Source organism: Aegilops tauschii, chromosome 2 (genome assembly GCF_002575655.3).
Source record: "Aegilops tauschii subsp. strangulata cultivar AL8/78 chromosome 2, Aet v6.0, whole genome shotgun sequence".
Lineage (NCBI taxonomy): Eukaryota > Viridiplantae > Streptophyta > Magnoliopsida > Poales > Poaceae > Aegilops > Aegilops tauschii.
This window is the reverse complement of record NC_053036.3, coordinates 195571867-195592629: the sequence shown is the minus strand read 5'-3', so window position 1 is coordinate 195592629 and position 20763 is coordinate 195571867. Positions and strand designations below refer to the sequence as shown.

At 49.5% G+C, this 20763-nt stretch overlaps 1 protein-coding gene and 1 long non-coding RNA gene across 16 annotated transcripts; both read left to right on the top strand.

Moving 5' to 3' along the window:
- Positions 1–1980: 1980 nt before the first annotated feature.
- On the top strand, positions 1981–6747 carry LOC109766459 (receptor-like serine/threonine-protein kinase SD1-7). Of its 11 annotated transcripts, none has more exons than XM_073508350.1 (6): positions 2045–2727; positions 2831–2927; positions 3665–3797; positions 5444–5530; positions 6069–6140; positions 6386–6747. In XM_073508350.1, the coding sequence occupies exons 1-2, from the start codon at positions 2220–2222 to the stop codon at positions 2860–2862; spliced, it is 540 nt and encodes a 179-aa protein (XP_073364451.1). In that variant the 5' UTR covers positions 2045–2219; the 3' UTR covers positions 2863–2927; positions 3665–3797; positions 5444–5530; positions 6069–6140; positions 6386–6747. The 11 variants fall into 11 exon arrangements, with proteins under 11 accessions (XP_073364441.1, XP_073364451.1, XP_073364446.1 ...); XM_073508345.1 differs by having other exon boundaries at positions 6046–6140; XM_073508343.1 differs by adding an exon at positions 3025–3068 and having other exon boundaries at positions 3665–5530; positions 6046–6140.
- Positions 6748–9435: 2688 nt separating this feature from the next.
- On the top strand, positions 9436–12772 carry LOC109766465 (uncharacterized). 5 transcript variants are annotated; one of them, XR_012202264.1, is made up of 9 exons: positions 9436–9798; positions 9874–10141; positions 10229–10273; positions 10375–10441; positions 10620–10711; positions 10838–10910; positions 11224–11368; positions 11509–11659; positions 12298–12772. It is a non-coding gene; the product is annotated as an uncharacterized lncRNA (long non-coding RNA). The 5 variants fall into 5 exon arrangements; XR_012202266.1 differs by having other exon boundaries at positions 9437–10141; positions 12327–12362; positions 12608–12772; XR_012202263.1 differs by having other exon boundaries at positions 9437–10141; positions 12298–12362; positions 12608–12772.
- The last annotated feature ends 7991 nt before the right edge of the window (positions 12773–20763 follow it).

Here is a 20763-nt window from a genome sequence, read left to right as displayed (position 1 = left end):
GAAGTCTGACATATTTATATGAAATCCGGTCGTGTTTGAAGGATTTTCGTCCGGTTAGTTCGAATCTAACATTCTTAAGAAGTTGATCCCCACTTTTAACAATTCTCTTAGCATGCACACTGTCCACGTCATCAGCCTACCACATCAGCAATTCCTCATCCATGCACCCACTCATGAGACAGGCATCGTTCCACTCTAGACCGCATGCAACAAATAATTAGAAAAAAAATGTCTATCGCTAGACTCCGATGCAGTCGCGTCCATATATTTAGAGGGCTGGAATATTAGAGAATTAATGAAACATGCAAGCTATTGACAGGAATAAATTTATCCTTGATTGGAGCGATCAGTGGCACAACAGAGACAACAATGCATGCTCGGGAAAGAAGGACCTGATTTTGCTATTCACGCATGCGGATCGTGCTAGGGAGAGGAACGAGAGAAAGGGCACATGCAATAACTGCCCGGATTCTATGGGATTATGAGTGTGCATGCGCTATTATTTTCCATAACTGTAGGAATCTTATTAGGCATCTGCTAAATGTGAATAAATTGCTGAAAGCCATCACATTTGTACTCCAAAACCATCACTTTTGCTGAAAATAACAAAACACCATCAACTCTGCGGCAAGTGAGTAATAGATTGCACTAAACGAGCTATGAGTCACGACTAACAGGAAAACTGACTGGCTGGCCCAACATGTCAGGCTTACTTGGCAAAAAATAAACACATGGACGGTTAACTAGTCTCTCACGCTCTCTCTCTCACTAGTCTCCCTGGCATTTCGTCGAACACTTTCCGTGTGCACGCACATCACCTACTCCCTCGGATCCGGCAGCGCAATGCCGACCGCCGCCACCGCGCCATGCACCATCTCCGCGGGCCTCGTCGGCGCCGGCCAACCGCTCGACGGCGCCATCCACGCCTCGCCTCCATCCACGCACAAGATGTGGAGCTCGACGGCGCCGGCCCTCCGAGCCCCGGCCTCGGCCCGGCTTCCCCTGCACGGTCGCGCCACAACCCGCGCCGCCCCCTACAGCCACCACTGACGCCGTCGACCCTCCACGCCCGGCCTTACTCCCCCCAGTCGCCTTCGCCGTCGATGGACACGACGGGAGGGACGCTCCACTGCCTCCCTTCCCTGCCTCATCAAGCCTCCTCCAGCCGCCGTCATCGGCCACGACGAATTGCCCCTGACCTTATCCGCTCTCGTTGTCGGCCACCTGGTGAGCCCTCGTGTGCCGCGTGCACGTGTTGCACCTCGGCCGTGCTTCCGCAAGCCCAGAGCGCCACGCGCGCGTCCTCATGTGCTCGCCCGCGTGCTCCGACGTTGCAGGCGTAGGCACGGGGCTCGCCGGCGAGTGCGAGGCGGCAGCGGCAGTGCGGGCCCGGGGCTCGTTGGCGAGCGCGAGGCTGCAGCGGCGTTGTGGGCGCGGGGCCCGCCGGCGAGTGTGAGGCGGCAGCGCGGCGGCGCGGGGAAAGCTAGACCGGGGGCGTTGAAAGGATGCGGCGTCGGAGATAGCTGCAAGGGGCAGGGCGGCCGCGCAGGCGAAATCGAAGGTGTGACAGGTCCGGCGCATCGCAGACCAGAGCCGGCGGCCTGGCGTTGACTACGTAAGAAAAAGAAGAAGTAAAAGGGAAAAAAGATGAGAGGCTGACTGGTGGGGCTAACTTCCACCTCAGCGTATAGTCCACGTAAACATGCCAAGTCAGCCTGACATGTGGGGCCAGCCCGTTAGCTTTCCTGTTAGTCTCGGCTCACAGCTCGTTAAGTGCAATTTGATACTCACTTGCCACGGAGTTGGTGGTATTTTTATCAGACTAGTATGTTAGTTGGGAGAACATGAGCGTTCTCAGAGCTTAGCGACTCTCGGCCGTCGGATCGTTTACTTGATGCGTTTTGAACCGTCGGATCGACCCGGAGCTACTGCTACAATGAACAGTTACTCCCGTTTCGTGCCACCGCGCGTAATTCCAGCGCCCCCACAAGGTCATTTTTGTCATTTCGCGTCATGTGGTATAAAAGGGGGCCGCTGGAGAGGAAACCTAGCCGCCGTCGCTCCTCCCGCACAGCCGCACTCGCGCCGCCCCCTTCCTCTTCCTCCCGCCTCACCTCTCTCTCTCCTTCCAAACCCTAGGCCCGAGCCCGCCATCGCTGCTTTGCCCTCCCTCTCTCCGACCCGACCCGCCACCCTCCTCTGCACCTTCGCCACCGGCCATGTCCGCCCCCACCAGCAGCTTGGCCCGGCACCGAGCGACGCCGAGAGCTAGCCGCATCGGGCGGTGTTGGCGCCGACGGCGCCGTCCGCGTCCACGCGCCTCTGTCGTCTCCTTCCTTCCCCCGGCTGGCCGCATCCATATCCTCTCTGTCGCCGTCCGACCCAGATGCGGCCGCAGTCCGCCGGCGCCGCAGGCGGAGGAGAGTAGAGAGGCGCCGCGGGTCAACGGCGTCAGGTGCGTCGGCGCCACGCGGCTCGACTGCCGCAACGGCACCAACACCTTCGTGCTAATTACGCGCGGCAAGGTCCCCGACATGACGGCCGCCGTGGTGGACTTTCGTGCCATCCTCGCGGACTGCGCGCAGAGGTGCCTGGGTGGCTGCTCGTGCACGGCGTACGCCAGCGCCAAGCTCAGTGGCGTGCCATGGACCAGCACACTCGAGGTCCTCCGCGTGTTCCCCAACTTCAGCCGGGACCTGTATGTGCGCCTTGCCGCTTCTCATCTTGGTATGTGCCTGCAGCCTGTCTACCTATGTGTATGTGCCTAACTTGCCGCTGCCGATCTCTCCTCACTAACTGCCCATCAATCCTCCTCTTTGGCACTCAACAGGAGGGTCACGGCCAATGCTCTCCCCGATCTAACTACACGACCAGCCAAATGATATGCCGTGGATTCACTGTCCAGTTTGTCAGTCTGGGTTCATAAGGTGTTTGTTCTTCTCCAATGCGTTCTGTTCATGCTTCATGTGATTCAACATGTATGTTTGTTCCTATTGATTACAGATTATACTAATGCATCTTCAGTTATCAAGGGTCTGGCATACCTTGGCAGCTTAGTGGGGAGTGAGGTCTATCCTCCATTCCTATTTATTTTTGCATCTTTATGTAATTATGTTGTTCATGGAAACATTTATTTGGGACAGTTGCATGATAGAAAACTACATGTTGGTAAGTTACAAATGTGCCATGAATTCTACTGTCCTTGAACCTGCTTAGTTAAGTTGTCTCCGTGCTCAATTTCGTTAGTTTTCAACATGTGAAGTGCCCGTGTAGGTTTTTTAAGCTGCGGCCTGATTCTAAGTATCATGTGTAGGAGTGTTTGACCAATAGGTAGAATTTAACAAGTAAATTGAAATTGTTGGGTCTGCAGCTGCTGCTCCTTTGGATTGGTTGGGTCTGCACCTGTTGCTGTTTTGGATTGGCTGGGTCTGCAGCTGCTGCTCCTTTGGATTGACCTCTATTTGGTTTATGCATTCCATTTTTCTAGGTGGATCAGTATGACTAGCTAGAATTCATATAGAACCATATGTGTATGTAAGTGTAAGTTAACCACACTTAGTAGGATGGCTTTATATTTCTCCTCAGGTGGGGAATGCAGCGATCGGCGAGTCATCTCCCTCCTAAATAATTGTTTCTGATAAACAACGATGCCTTTCTTACACAGGTTGTTTGATGCGTTTGTGCTCGTCGGCGGGACGGTGCAAGGCGCAACTCCGACGCGGTTCCTCGCCGGTTGGACGGCGTTCAGGCGCAACCCCGGCGCGCACTGAGTATTGCCTCGGCTACAACCTCCCTCGGTGAACTCCATCTTCCTCCTGCTCCTCTGCTTTGGCTACTGTATCCAGAAACATGAGACGGATCGAAACCTGAGCGTTCTCAGCGATTAGAGCATTCTGGCCGTCCGATCGTTTCCTTGATGCTGTTCTGGCCGTTGGATCTCGGGCTCGGTCGCTGTGGGCCGTCAGATATTTACCCGATCGTCTCCAACCGTCGGATATTTTCCCCTGTGAGCGGTGTCCCGCCCGGCCGTGCCAACGCGCGTTATTTGGGTGCCCCCCGAGGGTATTCTCATCATTTCGCTTTGTCTGTGGCGGTGGCGTTCGTGCTAGGGCGATGATGATTAACTGTGGCTGAAATAAGTTTGCCTTTGAGCAATCGAGGCACCTGTGGGGTATCAAGTTGGGTCCTCCCTGTTGTCTCTGGAATCCTTTTTGATCCTGTGATACCTATTGATCTGTCCTTGGATGGTCATTCTTGTTGATTGATAACCAGGGCAGCTCCATTGTATAAACAGATTGATCTGGTGATAAGAGATGATGGGGGTAGGTTATATGATCGAGGAAAGGCGAATCTGAGCCCACTATGCAATGAACATCAAACCCTTTTTATTTGTGTTTAAAGGCGTTGCTTACTTATGCTCCAGTGTTTATAGCCGTCTTATGTAAAGATTTATTCTCTCTTATAACTTTATTGCATAAGTTGTTCTTGATCTTTTATTGTTTGTTGTTGGTCCTTGATTTAGTCTGGTTAGGATTTCTTCTCTGTCTTATGTAAAGATTTCTTCTCTCTCATACCAATGTTTTGTCCATGTAGTAACAGATATATATTTCAAGCATGACATGAATAAACCTGAATGGTCTTTGAGATGAGATGCATGGTTGTACAATATTGGGTACTAAGTTAGAGATCGGCTGTCCCTATGAATGCAAACTATTGTTAGCTATAAATATGTTTGCCTCCTACAGTGTTTGGCCTAATTAGTTATTGGGTTGATTTTGGTAGTTCTACTTTTTTGCTGCCAACAATCTGCAAGTTAATGTTCAGGGTGTGCTTTGGCCTTGGGATTCTTTACTGTTTTTATTCTAGATGTGGTGGTCTTATTAGTCAGATCAACATTTCTTTTATCGGGCTTTACATGGCTAATATGCATATCCGGTAGAACAGAGTCTGCTCATGCATTCTTATGCTATTTTCACGTGTGTTTATCTGTCTTGTGTTCAGCTGGTTTCCCTTCAGTCAGTTCATTGCATGAAACAAGCACTATAGCTGACATGTAACTCGAGTGCCTGACATGTAACTTGAGTATTCAGTGCATATAGTTTGTGCCTTTGTGTATGCACATTTTTCTTTCTTTCTTAGAAAGCTGCTATTTTCATTTATTTGGAGAACACCTCTGAATTTTTATTGCACATGAAACGAGTCGCTGTCACTACCCAGCACATGAGTACTCAATGTGTGTATTTTGAGGTCTACGTCTTCAAAAGAAATTTGACTATTTATTATATGGGGAACTATAGTTAGTAGCGTGTAACTAGACTCCTATTTGGAGCAATGGCATCGTTGATACTGGTCTCTGATTTATGATTTGATCCACCGCCCCTCCAGCCTGCCCCTCCAGTACCGCGGTTTTTTTTTTTGCATGAGGTTTCTGGATAATTTGCAGTTCGGTCGGTGCCGTGGCGGAGGGTTGTCTTGTGGTTTGACCGGAGAGGGAGCACACCAGAGGAGCGATCTCGTCCCCATTGGTCAGGTACCCTTCGTCTCGCTCTCGTTCGACCTCTCCAAGAAAGTTATATAGGTAGAGTAAGCTAATTGTGTTTTCCGGGTGCTGTATAGGATACTACGGTTAAAGATTGTTCTCATTTATATTGATGTTGCTGATTATCAAATCAATGGCTGTTATCTAGAGTGCTTATCCTTCAGATTTGATGTACTATGTCTTCCAGCTTATACTATATATGATTTCTTTCCATGGTTTTTACTAATTATGGATATGTATCTAATTATGTTATTTTGGCATCAATGAATTACTCACCTAGCATTTATTCTGCTATATGTAAACAATCATTGGTTCTTTCTTTTCTATCTAAACTGAGAAATAATTCTAATCAGTTGTTTTTTTATTTACTGTCTAAGTATCATTCTTACCTAAAACTTGTGCCAAAACTGTTTTTTCTTTCATATGTGCCATAGATTATCCAACCCCCTCTGCTTCTGTACAATTTTGTCGACTTATCTGGCATATTCTCGGCCGTGTGGAACCAGCACATTTACCTGCGAATCTCCAGGCTATGGTACCAGCGGGGTGGCTTCGATGATGGCCCTGTCAAGAGTATACATATGGTCATGACCGACGAAAGGTGAGTGGTTATTTTGTTTTCTGTTTTCCTTTTAACAAAGCATACACTGTTTACACTAGGGGTGGCTGACTCTTCTATACGTTGTCTCCTTAGGAGATCCAAGAGCTTCTCTTGGTTGTGTATAATCTAAATAGGCTAAATTGTAGCTTTTTAATGCTGATGACTGTATCTTTTGACATTGCTCTCTAGGGTTATATGCTTCTTGCTGGTTGTTTAACATATTCTGCATGTGTGCTCTTCTATAGGGAAATCATGCCAACGGGACGGTGCCTAATGAGGTCATAGACATGTTTGTGGACACTTTGAATGAGAGAAATTTATACAAGCGTGCCAGGATCTATGTGAGGCAGTGGAAGGCACGTATACGTTATGGTTCACTAGATCAACAATTGTCCATCACCTTGAGGGTGTTCCATTTGGTCATGTCTATTAACATGCTTAGTTGCTTCTTCTTTATTATGTTTCTGCTCCAATAACTTTCTCATATTATATCACTTTTGTTATTAACCATCGTATCGAATGGCTGCGCTTTTGGTTTTGAGGTTCCTGTCGAGTGACTTTTTTTTAATCTAATGAACGAGCTGAGATCAATTATGCCTTATAGTTTCATGCTGGTACTGAGTGGTATTATGTCTCACTTCTATCACGTTTGAATGTTTCTCTTTCGCTGTATTGTTACCATGTATGAATACATATGATATACATGTGCTGCTACTGGCTAAGCATTCCCTACTTGACCAAAAACGTTTGGACCGGCACCCTCGCGCCAAGGCGCGATCCCGATCTAGTTTTCAACAAAAGCGGTGGTTTTGGAGTACCCTCGTCACAAATGTGATGGCTTTCAGCAATTTACTCGCCAAACGTTCGTCCTACCGTATTAGTCCGATCTGATCAACGAACCGCCGAAGGTTCCTTCATATCCCTGAACGAACAAAGCTCCACCTATTCCCTCATAGAAAAAGAAAAAAACACACATTGGTTCTTCTCATGTTTTCGTCTATATATATACCCCTCTCTCTCTTTGTATTGCGCCACGGCCGGCCAAGCTTTCACAGGGTCGTCGCCGTCGGAGACCCATGCTCTGCTGCCGGATCTCTACCTCTCTCGGAGCCTGGTGATCCCCGCCGTCGTGAGCTATGATGTTCTAGGACCTACGCCCAGGCATGCACCTGACGAGCTATATTCTGCCCAACCGCAATCACACATCTCTCAATTTCCCCCCTCTCACACATTTTAGTTTAGTATTTTGTACTATTATTGCTCTCGGCAGATTGTTTTGTAGAATCACAAGTTCACAAAGTATTGCATATTATTCGAGTTCATTTTCAGGTAATTTGTTCCCTGGGATAACTATTCCATTCTGAATTTTATGGGTCGTTATGTTCTATTACTCGAGTGATACAATTGTGTGATAGACATTTTTTTCTTCCCAAAGTGCAGGGTTCTTCTGTTGTCACAGCAATCACCTACCAATATAAATGAAAGGAAATATGAAGTACTCTTATTAACATAGTTGCATTCTCTCTGAAATTCAGTTTAACTGTATGGTGCCTATAGCCCCACTACATGCTTACTCACAAATATTTGGTTGAAATAAAACACCCTGAATAACAATTCTAGCGTAAGAGTTTTTCTCCTTGCACAGAGGATCAGGTATGAGTTGTTCTCATTGTCCTTCAATTTCATTACTATATGTTTACTGGTAGTGTGATAAAAAATATTTAGTAAAGTAGAGTACTTATGGAGTAGGGCGTTTTGGTGCCCAGGCTCATCTGCATCCGGTTAAAAAATAATTCATAAAAAATTCAAAACAAATTCAAAAATTCCAAATAAAATTTGTGTAGTAGACAATTTGATGCGTCAGGCCCGCTCCAAATTTCAAGTCATTTGGACATATGATCAGCTCTCAACAAAAAAGACAAATCAGGCCAAAACAGTACATGAACAATAAACATTTTTATAGACCCCGAATTTATCTTTTTTGCTGAGAGCTTCTCATATGTCCAAATGAATTGAAATTTGGAGCGGGCCTCACGCATCAAATTGTCTGCCACACAAATTTTATTTGGATTTTTTTTAATTTTTCTAGTATTTATTTTGATTTTTTTCGTCGGCGCGGGTGCAGAAATGGATTTTCGAGTACTTATGTGTCTACTCAGCAACCATCACATTTTGTATAGGTTTAACTACCGTTCGCTCAATAAGTGGATCAAGGTGGAGAATGCAAGGTAATTCCTATTCGGGTGCATTAACACCGTGAGGGTCACAAATTAGTATGCAATCTCTCTGTTTCTTGCTCCGATGCACTTCTAATACACAACCAAATGAAATTATCTAGATTTTTTATGAGAAAATTTTCATCATAATATGTGTTATTCTCTTAATATTGGCAATGCATTCTTCTAATTACGCAACTATGGAGATACTCTACAATATATTATTTGTCTGACTTTTTATACAATTCAAATGTTCGAATAGACATATATTTATATTTCCTTTCATAAGTTTTCCTATTTCTCACTCCATAAATCCTTTTATATAGTACTATAAATTCACGCTGCAACGCGCGGGTTGTCATCTAGTTGTTATAAAATGTATGCGGCTATCATTGGATGACGGCCTCCCATATCCGTGTCTTAAAGAAAATTTGCGGGTTGCTGTTAAAGATGCCCTTAGAGCCAACAACAGTGGACTCGTCTGTAGTAAACGGTAGTAGACTTTTTTTTTTTCCAGAAACAATCGCAAGTTGCAACTTGCAGAAAGAATCATTAGTACTAGCTGGCAGCTGCACGTCTACTTGTAATTCCGAAGTCTTGCCCAGACACAGTACATATATGCACCTCATAGGGAAGCAAATAAGATGGCTCATGAAATTGCTAGGTTAGTAAAATTTTCAATCATTACGGACTGGTTTGAGGAGCCTACGAGGGACATTGTTTATTTACTTATTGACGATGTAACAATTATTTTTAATTAATAAAGTAGTACGTGTTTATCTAAAAAAAGAACTTTACCGGCGAAGCAGGGCAGTTCCCAACAAATCCGGAGTCTGGACTGCCTCCCGACGGCGTTGACCAATGGCTTCCAAGGTCGACGTCGCCGATCGCTTCGACGTCTCCGGGCTGACGCACATCAAACACATTAACGTGCGCATCAGGGGCGTGCTCTCGCGCAGTACACGTCGGATTAGCTGCAGACAAAAACGCTGCCGACGCAAGCTCGTTATTGGGCGCTTTTAGACAGAAGAGAGAGGGGCCACCTTGAAGGAACTTCCTGTGGCTTTCCCTTTTCCTTTTCCTCTCAGCACGCAACGCCCCCGACTCCACGCAACGCCCCCAACTCCATGTCCCGTCAAAAAAGTCCCCCAACTACATGTCGGCCACCCCAAATCCCGGCGGCGGCGGCCGCCGCCGGAAGTGGACGAGCGCCACACGGGCGCGCTGGGGCTCTACCTGCACCCGGACTGCCGGACATCGACCTCAAGAAGCTGTGTTGGCTCATCCTCAAGGCCAAGCTCGTGCCATGCCTCTCAATGGATCGATAGATAGAGCGTCGCGGGTGGAGAGGCGGCCGGCCGGTGGAAGGGGCAGCCTCTCGATTATTGGTTCTCGGAGGTGCGACAAAGCCGAGGAAGAAGCCGGGCGCCTGATTCCCCGCGGTTCGTGCTGTTCCTCTCCTCCATGCCCCCTCTGCAACCTCTCCTCACCATTCATGGCCATCGGAAGGACCGCAGGAGGCAGAGCAGGGCGGCTCGAGCCTGCGATGAGCTTCTCGACTGGAGCTCGCCGTCGGTGGCGAGTGCGGGTGGCCAGCTCGCGCCGTCTCAACACTCTGCCTCTTCCTCACATACGACTCGCGTCGTCGCTGCGTTCCCCATTCTTTTCCCGTGCTTTTCGATTGGCCCGGCGGTGAGCTGCAGTGCCGCTAGCTCATCGGCGACGGCTACGACGCCATCTGTGCCGTCCCTTGGTCCCTTCCCCCCGGCAGCAACCTTCTTGACGGTGTGGTCTTCCTCCTCCCTCCTCCCTTAATTTCTAGAGTTTTGAAGTTGGTTCAGTAGTTAATTCACGGTCCATGAGTTTGTGTAGAACGACAGGCGACGGTAGAAAGAGCCATTCCATGACGAATCTCTGGTGTGATGACTCCTTCCTCTGTTTCCCCGGTTCTGGATTCAAGTTCCCAAATGGATACTGTTTTTTCTTGATTGTGACTTTTGGAATTTTCAATTTGATAGATGAGAGGGCAGCAAAATGTGATCAATCAATGGAGACAAAGTATTTGTCCAATTGTTTGCAAGGGTGGTGAGAATCTATTGGCCGTCGTTTGTTTAGTGTCATAATCTTAGAGCTTTTTCTGATTCTCTAGAATGTTGAAACAGTCTGGCTGTTTCAGTTTACGTCTTGCATGGTCAGTGCAGATGAAGTTTTTTTTGGATTAATGTTTCCGCCCTAACGAGTTCCTTCCATTTTTATGTCTCAGGCTGTATGATCTCCGCAGATTGGCGCTTCTTTGTTCTGCCGGTGGAGATTCAGTGTATCACTGCAAATTCCTTACACCGGCAGTGTATCATAGCAAGTTCCTTACACTAGCAAATTCTGTGTTTTTTGTATTTTTGTCGATGCAAGCCTGTTCTTCGACTATAAAAGGAGCAGAGATTTCTTTCTTGTCAAGTCTAATCCTTTTTTGATGCATTGCAGATTGCTATCAAACTCTCAAAAAGGAAAATCAGCTTTATTCTAATTTGGCAAAGCTTGGAGGATATTTTTACAGGTTCAACGCTTGCTTTATTGCTTTCTTACCTTCCGTTCTTCAAGACAATATTTTCCTAGCAGTGCTCGATAACTTTAAATCCATATTTTTGTTCTTTGCATTATCATAAAACGGTGTTGTTCTATCTTTTTGTTTTTTGATTGATCATCAGCAACGACAATGCAACCTACATGTCCTACTTTTACTACTGAGCTTACCATCAGAACCACAGCCCAATGAGAACATTCTAAACTAACTGAAGATGGCTTCCTTCCCTTTTATGGTACATGCTTGGGAATACTAATTATAGCTGACAGAAAATGTGCTTTTTTAGCATGAAGATAAGATGATGGGAAGGGATGATCTTCATGAGCCTCAGTGGTACTATCATATTATCATAACTGCTGCAAAGTTCATATAATGATCCCTGTTTCAGACTCAGATCAAAGGAACAAGCTGATCAATACGTTTCAGCCATGGTTAGCCTCTCTTGCAATTTTCTGATGTCAGGTTTTAGCCATAATTTTTGTGATTAGGTTGATCACCTGCATCTATATATCTTTCTACTATCAACAATATTTTCTCAAAATTGTCATAAGCATGTTCCTTGAATATGTAGGAATACTGCGTCAAGATAAAAGATCGAGTTGAGCATACTGCGATGTTTTGACAGGAGATTCCGTTAGCTTTCAGACAAAGTAATCCAGTAGATAGGTCAACAGATTTTGAAGGAACAACAAGCCTTCAATGAACTCAGCCGGTAATAGAAGGTTTGTTTCTGCCTAAATCTTAAATTTTCAATTTGTAAGAATCTGTTTTGACAATGACATGAAACTTGTAAGTCACATCGTTTCATCCATACTCATGCATCAACATGTTCCATAGAAAACTTATACAGAACTGAATCAAAAGAAGCTGCTTTAATTTTAAGAATTTGTTGAATCCTAAAAAATGTGAAACCTATCTAAGGAAGTGCTTACCACATCGGCACACAGCGTGTGCTTAGTCACAACTTTACATACATCATTGCTCAGTCTCCATCATATAAACTGATACCATTTCATTTTCATTCCCTGCACTCTATCTTCCTATTTGATCCTACAATTGGACTCATTCAGTGTACTATTGCCTTTTCTTTTCACTGTGAGATCCATGCCTCATTACCTGTATGTGCCATTCTGTGAATTGAGTCCAGTACTAGCTAATTCCACTTAGTACAAGATGTATGCCTGATTATCTATGTGCGCAATTTGTCAAGAACACACTGGTAAAGTTTTATCACTGCTGCTTGCCCGGTTACTCTCCTCTCAGACTGCATAATTGAATTACCTCAATATTATGTTCTATTCTATTCAATCTCATATATGCCGTTTCCATTACAAGCAAATATCTTTCTTATTTCTCACAGTAGCAATTCTCTCAACACATGCTCCACAGCACGACGACGGCGAGCATCCGGAGAAATCATCTGCAGTAAGTACGTGCGCTGTTCATAATGTTTAGTACGACTGGAAAGAAAACAACAACCTGCGGCTGCAGAGATCATAGTGTACAAAATGGTGGCGAAGGTTACATATAGGGGACTGCTATTACTTTTTAGGCAAAATTCGGAGTGCTTTATGCAAGTGGTTGTCATACGTTCAGATTTGTATATTCTGTTGCTCTCATTTAATTTGCAGTAAGCTGACTTTGTTTCACTTTTGATTTCTGTTGGTTAGTACATCCTAAAGATTGGTGATGGAGATGCTACCCAGTGCATGAGTGGATTCATAGCCATGGACATTCCTACTCCCTATGGACCTATCCGGTAAAATTATGCGCGGCTTATGTTCTCAGTGTTGGAAATATGCCCTAGAGGCAATAATAAAATGGTTATTATTATATTTCCTTGTTCATGATAATTGTCTATTATTCATGCTATAATTGTGTTATCCGGAAATCGTAATACATGTGTGAATACATAGACCACAACATGTCCCTAGTGAGCCTCTAGTTGACTAGCTCGCTGATCAACGGATAGTCATGGTTTCCTGACTATGGACATTGGATGTCATTGATAACGGGATCACATCATTAGGAGAATGATGTGATGGACAAGACCCAATCCTAAGCATAGCACAAAGATCGTGTGGTTCTTTTGCTAGAGCTTTTTCAATGTCAAGTATCATTTCCTTAGACCATGAGATCGTGCAACTCCCGGATACCGTAGGAGTGCTTTGGGTGTGCCAAACGTCACAACGTAACTGGGTGACTATAAAGGTGCACTATGGGTATCTCCGAAAGTGTCTGTTGGGTTGGCACGGATCGAGACTGGGATTTGTCACTCCGTATGACGGAGAGGTATCTCTGGGCCCACTCGGTAATGCATCATCATAATGAGCTCAATGTGACTAAGGAGTTAGTCACGGGATCATGCATTACGGTACGAGTAAAGTGACTTGCCGGTAACGAGATTGAACAAGGTATTGGGATACCGACGATCGAATCTCGGGCAAGTAACGTACCGATTGACAAAGGGAATTGTATACGGGATTGATTGAATCCTCGACATCGTGGTTCATCCGATGAGATCATCGTGGAACATGTGGGAGCCAACATGGGTATCCAGATCCCGCTGTTGGTTATTGACCGGAGAGGCGTCTCGGTCATGTCTGCATGTCTCCCGAACCCGTAGGGTCTACACACTTAAGGTTCGGTGACGCTAGGGTTGTAGAGATATTAGTATGCGAAAACCCAAAAGTTGTTCAGAGTCCCGGATGAGATCCCGGACGTTACGAGGAGTTCCGGAATGGTCCGGAGGTGAAGAATTATATATAGGAAGTCCAGTTTCGGCCACCGGGAAAGTTTCGGGGGTTATCGGTATTGTACCGGGACCACTGGAAGGGTCCCGGGGGTCCACCGGGTGGGGCCACCTATCCCGGAGGGCCCCATGGGCTGAAGTGGGAGGGGAACCAGCCCCTGGTGGGCTGGTGCGCCCGCCATGGGCCTCCCCCTGCGCCTAGGGTTGGAAACCCTGGGGGTGGGGGGCGCCCCACCTGACTTGGGGGGGGGGAAGTTTCCCCCCTTGGCCGCCGCCCCCTGTAGATGGGATCCCAGGGGCCGGCGCCCCCCCAGGGGGCCTATATAAAGGGAGGGGGAGGGAGGGCTGCTGTACCCTAGCCCCTGGCGCCTCCCTCTCCCTCCCGTGACACCTCTCTCTCCCGCTTGCGCTTGGCGAAGCCCTGCCAGGATCCCCGCTACTTCCACCACCACGCCGTCGTGCTGCTAGATCTCCATCAACCTCTCCTTCCCCCTTGCTGGATCAAGAAGGAGGAGACGTCGCTGCTCCATACGTGTGTTGAACGCGGAGGTGCCGTCCGTTCGGCACTCGGTCATCGGTGATTTGGATCACGACGAGTACGACTCCATCAACCCCGTTCACTTGAACGCTTCCGCTCGCGATCTACAAGGGTATGTAGATGCACTCATTTCCCCTCGTTGCTAGTAAACTCCATAGGTGGATCTTGGTGATGCGTAAAAAATTTTAAAATTCTGCAACGATCCCCAACAGTGGCATCATGAGCCAGGCCTATGCGTAGTTACTATGCACGAGTAGAACACAAAGCAGTTGTGGGCGTAGATGTTGTCAATTTTTCTTTCCACTACTAGTCTTATCTTGTTTCGGCGGTATTGTCGGATGAAGCGGCCCGGACCGACCTTACACGTACGCTTACGTGAGACAGGTTCCACCGACTGACATGCACTAGTTGCATAAGGTGGCTAGCGGGTGTCTGTCTCTCCCACTTTAGTCGAAACGGATTCGATGAAAAGGGTCCTTATGAAGGGTAAATAGAAATTGGCATATCACGTTGTGGTTTTACGTAGGTAAGAAACGTTCTTGCTAGAAACCTATAGAAGCCACGTAATAACTTGCAACAACAATTAGAGGACGTCTAACTTGTTTTTGCAGCATGTGCCTTGTGATGTGATATGGCCAGAAGATGTGATGAATGATATATGTGATGTATGAGATTGATCATATTCTTGTAATAGGAATCACGACTTGCATGTCGATGAGTATGACAACCGACAGGAGCCATAGGAGTTGTCTTTATTTTTTGTATGACCTGCGTGTCATTGAATAACGCCATGTAAATTACTTTACTTTATTGCTAAACGCGTTAGCCATAGAAGTAGAAGTAATCGTTGGCGTGACAACTTCATGAAGACACAATGATGGAGATCATGGTGTCATGCCGGTGACGAAGATGATCATGGCGCCCCGAAGATGGAGATCAAAGGAGCAGAATGATATTGGCCATATCATGTCACTATTTGATTACATGTGATGTTTATCATGTTTTGCATCTTATTTGCTTAGAACAACGGTAGTAAGTAAGATGATCCCTTATAATAATTTCAAGAAAGTGTTCCCCCTAACTGTGCACCGTTGCGAAGGTTCGTTGTTTCGAAGCACCACGTGATGATCGGGTGTGATAGATTCTAACGTTCGCATACAACGGGTGTTGACGAGCCTAGCATGTACAGATATGGCCTCGGAACACACGCAATACACTTAGGTTGACTTGACGAGCCTAGCATGTACAGACATGGCCTCGGAACACGGAAGACCGAAAGGTCGAGCATGAGTCGTATAGAAGATACGATCAACATGGAGATGTTCACCGTTCTTGACTAGTCCGTCTCACGTGATGATCGGACACGGCCTAGTTAACTCGGATCATGTTTCACTTAGATGACTAGAGGGATGTCTATCTGAGTGGGAGTTCATTGAATAATTTGATTAGATGAACTTAATTATCATGAACTTAGTCTAAAATCTTTACAATATATCTTGTAGATCAAATGGCCCACGTTGCCCTCAACTTCAACGCGTTCCTAGAGAAAACCAAGCTGAAAGATGATGGCAGCAACTATACGGACTGGGTCCGGAACCTGAGGATCATCCTCATAGCTGCCAAGAAAGATTATGTCCTAGAAGCACCGCTAGGTGAAGCACCCATCCCAGAGAACCAAGACGTTATGAACGCTTGGCAATCACGTGCTGATGATTACTCCCTCGTTCAGTGCGGCATGCTTTACAGCTTAGAACTGGGGCTCTAAAAGCGTTTTGAGAAACATGGAGCATATGAGATGTTCGAAGAGCTGAAAATGGTTTTCCAAGCTCATGCCCGGGTCGAGAGATATGAAGTCTCCGACAAGTTCTTCAGTTGTAAAATGGAGGAAAATAGTTCTGTCAGTGAGCACATACTCAGAATGTCTGGGTTACACAATCGCTTGTCTCAGCTGGGAGTTAATCTCCCGGATGACGCGGTTATTGACAGAATCCTTCAGTCGCTTCCATCAAGCTACAAGAGCTTTGTGATGAACTTCAATATGCAGGGGATGGAAAAGACCATTCCTGAGGTATATTCAATGCTGAAATCAGCGGAGGTGGAGATCAAAAAGGAACATCAAGTGTTGATGGTGAATAAAACCACTAAGTTCAAGAAAGGCAAGGGCAAGAAGAACTTCAAGAAGGACGGCAAGGGAGTTGCCGTGCCCGGTAAGCCAGTTGCCGGGAAGAAGTCAAAGAATGGACCCAAGACTGAGACTGAGTGCTTTTATTGCAAGGGAAGTGGTCACTGGAAGCGGAACTGCCCCAAATACTTAGCGGACAAGAAGGCCGGCAACACCAAAGGTATATGTGATATACATGTAATTGATGTGTACCTTACCAGTACTCGTAGTAGCTCCTGGGTATTTCATACCAGTGCGGTTGCTCATATTTGTAACTCAAAACAGGAGCTGCGGAATAAGCGGAGGCTGGCGAAGGACGAGGTGACGATGCGCGTCGGGAATGGTTCCAAGGTCGATGTGATCGCCGTCGGCACGCTACCTCTGCATTTACCTACGGGATTAGTTTTAAACCTCAATAATTGTTATTTAGTGCCAGCTTTGAGCATGAACATTGTATCTGGATCTCGTTTAATTCGAGATGGCTACTCATTTAAATCCGAGAATAATGGTTGTTCTATTTATATGAGAGATATGTTTTATGGTCATGCCCCGCTGGTCAATGGTTTATTCTTGATGAATCTCGAACGTGATGTTACACATATTCATAGTGTGAATACCAAAAGATGTAAAGTTGATAACGATAGTCCCACATACTTGTGGCACTGCCGCCTTGGTCACATTGGTGTCAAACGCATGAAGAAGCTCCATGCAGATGGACTTTTGGAGTCTCTTTGTCAGGTGGTTGGTGCGACATATGCCAACGGGTGGCTTATCATTGTGGGTGCCAATAAGACGTCGCCGGTGCCTGGAAACGGGATGAGGCGAAGACATGCACGCCAGCGGATCTTACCCAGGTTCGGGGCTCTCCGAGGAGATAACACCCCTAGTCCTGCTCTGCGGGGTCTCCGCATGATCACTAGATTAGGAAAGGTAGCTACAATCGCTCCTAGAGCTGTTTTGGGGTTCAAGGGAGAAGAAGAACAAGGCTAGCTCTAACTTCTCTCTATCTATGGTGTGTGTGCTATGCTTAGAAGCCAACCCTTTGCATGGGTGCTCCGGGGGGTTTATATAGGCCTACCCCCCGGGGGTACAATGGTAATCCGGCTGGGCACTGGTCCCAGCCGTCAGTGTCTACGTTCGCCGGCTTCTCCGCCGGCTGTTGGGTCCCGCCGACTGGTGGGTCCCGCCGGCTGCCGGCTTCTTGGTCGACAGGCCGGCCCCACCGCCTAGGTTCTTGTCGGCGGCTGCTTACTGTAGCCTCGCCCTTGATGATGAGGGCTTCGTCGAGGTAAGCGTGGCTACAGTGGGCCGCCTCGGGGGCTCTCACTGTAGCCTTACCTCGTCTTGTCTCCTTAATGTGGCGCATGCTTCGAGGGAAGGGGTAGCCGGTTTCTGGGGCCGGCTACGCCCTTGGCCGACTGGGAAAGGCCGGGCCGCCTTTACGCCTCTCTCTGGCTGAAGGGGCCCGCCGCCCGCGGGCCGTACGGGAGTCTGTCGTGGATGACGTTGAGGCTAGCATGGCTACAGTGCCGAGCCGCACGGGAGGCGGCTGTCCCGTACGGCCTCCTGTAGCCATGCCTGCCTCGGGCTTCGGAGGTAGTGGGCCGCACTGTGGCCACACCCCGTCTTGTCACCGTTATGTGGGAGCGGCTTTTGGTGGTTGTGGTCTCGGCCGGCTTCTTGGAGTCGGCGTTCTTTGAGGCCGACTTCTTGGAGTCGGCCACCCCGCGGTTGTCTAGGGGAGGGAGGTCGCTTGAGGCTGGGCCGCCTTCCGGGAGTCGGCTTCAGAGGCAGCCGGCCAGGGAAGGGGGTCCAATGCTTGGGGCGTTGGGAGGCCCAAAGGCCTGATAATTTTTCTGAAGAACCAGGGGTAGTCGGTTAGGCTACCCGTGGCCATTTACTCCGACAATAGTCCCCGAAGCTGATTGGGCTTCGAAGTTGAGTAGGAGTTGAGAAGCTCGATCAGCTTCCCATCTTAGCAAGCCGGCAGCTGGGAGCCGGCTTTGGTTAGGCGGGCCGCCTGGGTCGAAAACTTCCGAAGTCGGAGGGCGGGAGCCCGCCAGTACGTGCACCGGGCCGCGGGCCGGCCACTTGCCGTCTGCGAACCACGTGGCCCCTCTTGGCCGGAAAGCCTGCCAGCCCACGCGCGCGACGGGACGTCGCTGCAGGGAGGGGGCCCACCACGTCCGCGCCCTGGCTCATGCGCGGATTGTCTGCGTCCCGAAACCGCCCGCACGCCTTATCGCGGCAGTTTCGGCTCGCCTTTATGCGCAATAATCGCGAGGCGTGGGGGGGAGTGGGTGCAGTTAATCCCACGACTCCCCCCACGTTCGGCCTCCCCGGCCTTGCCTCGCGAGGCTATAAGTAGGGGGAGGTGGAGGGCGGCAGGCCCTCGCACGCTCCTCCTACCTCCACCATATTCTTCGCTCGCCGTTTCTTGCAACAGCGCTTCGCCGCCGCGCTCTTCCACCGCGCATTCCTCCGCCGCCGCGCTCGCTTTCGCCATGCCTCCCGCCACGGAGCACTATGGCGGGGATTGGGACGGCTCCAACGTCCACGACGACCACGTCGAGTTCCTCCGCAACACGCGGCGGCTGCCCAGCGCGGACAAGGTGGAGGTCCGCCTCGTGCCGACGAAGGAAATCACGCCGGAGCCGCAGGAGGGCGAGCGGGTGGTCTTCCGCTCGCACTTCTTGCGCGGCTTCGGCCTGCCAGTGAGCGCCTTCTTTCGCTCCTGGCTCAATTTCTACCAGCTCCAGCCACACCACCTCACCCCAAACGCGGTGGTGCTGGTGTCTGTCTTCGTCACCTTGTGCGAGGGCTACCTCGGCGTCCTCCCCACCCTCGAGCTCTGGGGGGAGTTCTTCCAGTCCAAGCTGGGCACGCGCATGCAGGGTGTGCCGGCTCAGACTGGCGCCTTCATCGCGTCGCGGAGGTCGGTCGCCGACAACCCCTTCCTCGTCATCACGCTGATCCAATCGGTGAAGAAGTGGCAAAAATCGTACTTCTACGTGCTGAACATCGCCCTGCGGGGCGACTACATCAACCTGCCGGCTTACGTAGCCGGCCCACCAGCGGGCAGGCGGCCCCAGTGGTCCTTCCGGGCCATGACTCTGACGCCGGCCGGGTCCGCAGCCGTCGCCCGAGTGCGAGTGCTGACCCAGTCGGAGGGCTTGATGGGGCCCGACCTGCTGGCCGCATTCGTCACGCGCCGGGTTCTTCCGCTCCAGAGCCGGCCTCATCTGATCTGTCAGATGAGCGGCCAGCTCGATCCGAGCCGAATGTGCACCAAGGAGATGCCGCGCGAGGAGGTCGCCTATATGGTGAACTACCTTGCGAAGTGCAAATTCTCCGAAGAGTGGCAGTTCGGCAAGGAACCATACAGCCGAGCCAATCCACCGCCCACGGTATGCTTTCCTTGGCTCTTCTTTTTCTTTTGACTTTGTTGCCGAGTTCCTCTTGGCCGACTTTAACTTAGTCGGCTCGTTTTTCGACAGAGCCCTCTTCTTCGGCCGGCCGGCGGGTCAGACGCGGAGCGTCGATTCGTCCCCGACCGGACCGAACACGATCTGGAGGACCCCGACTTGGGGGCGGCCGGCATGGACGACAACATCGAGCCGGGTGGCGGCCAAGCCGGCGGCGAAGCAGGCGGCTCCGGGCTCGGAGTCACCTTCGACGACTGGCCGGACGACGACGAGGCCGAAGTCGCCCCGCGCCGCCAGCCGGCTTCTGGACGCGGCGCGGGTTCCTCCGCTGCACCGCCTGCTCGAGGCGGAGGGCAGAAGCGTCGCGCCGCCCAGGGTTTGTTCGGCAGTCGGACGAAGAAACCCAGGAGCGGGGTGGCAGCAACCAGGCGGGAGGAGGCGGCCGCGAAGGCGGCTCGCTTCCGCTAGACGGTGAAGCAACCGCAGACCGTGTCGGCGTAAGTTCACTTTTTTTTCGTATACTCTTTTTTTTCTCTGGTGGTTCTTGAGCCATTGTCTTTTTCTCCAATGATCAGAGCTCCCCTGTCGCTTGAGCGGGCGGCTGCTGCCTCCGTTGTCGAGTCGCCGAGGGGGTTTGGGAGCACCACTCGCCGTGTGGACCCCCGGGCCGACCTTCAGGAGGCGACAGAACAGAACGCGCGGGAGGCGCGGGCGGAACGGGAGGCGCGAGAGGCGGAGGCACGGAAGGCGGCCGCCGCCCAGGCGGCGCTGGAGGAGGAGGCGGCGAAGGTGCTTGCCGACGCTGCTGCCAGGGCCCAAGCGGAGGCTGCAGCTGCAGAAGCAGCGGGGGAGGTCCTGATGGTCACCCCTCTGCGCGTTGCGGCGCCGGGGTCCATGGAGCCCTCGCCAGAAGTAGCCAGCGGCGACCAGCCAGGGCTGGGGAGAGACGA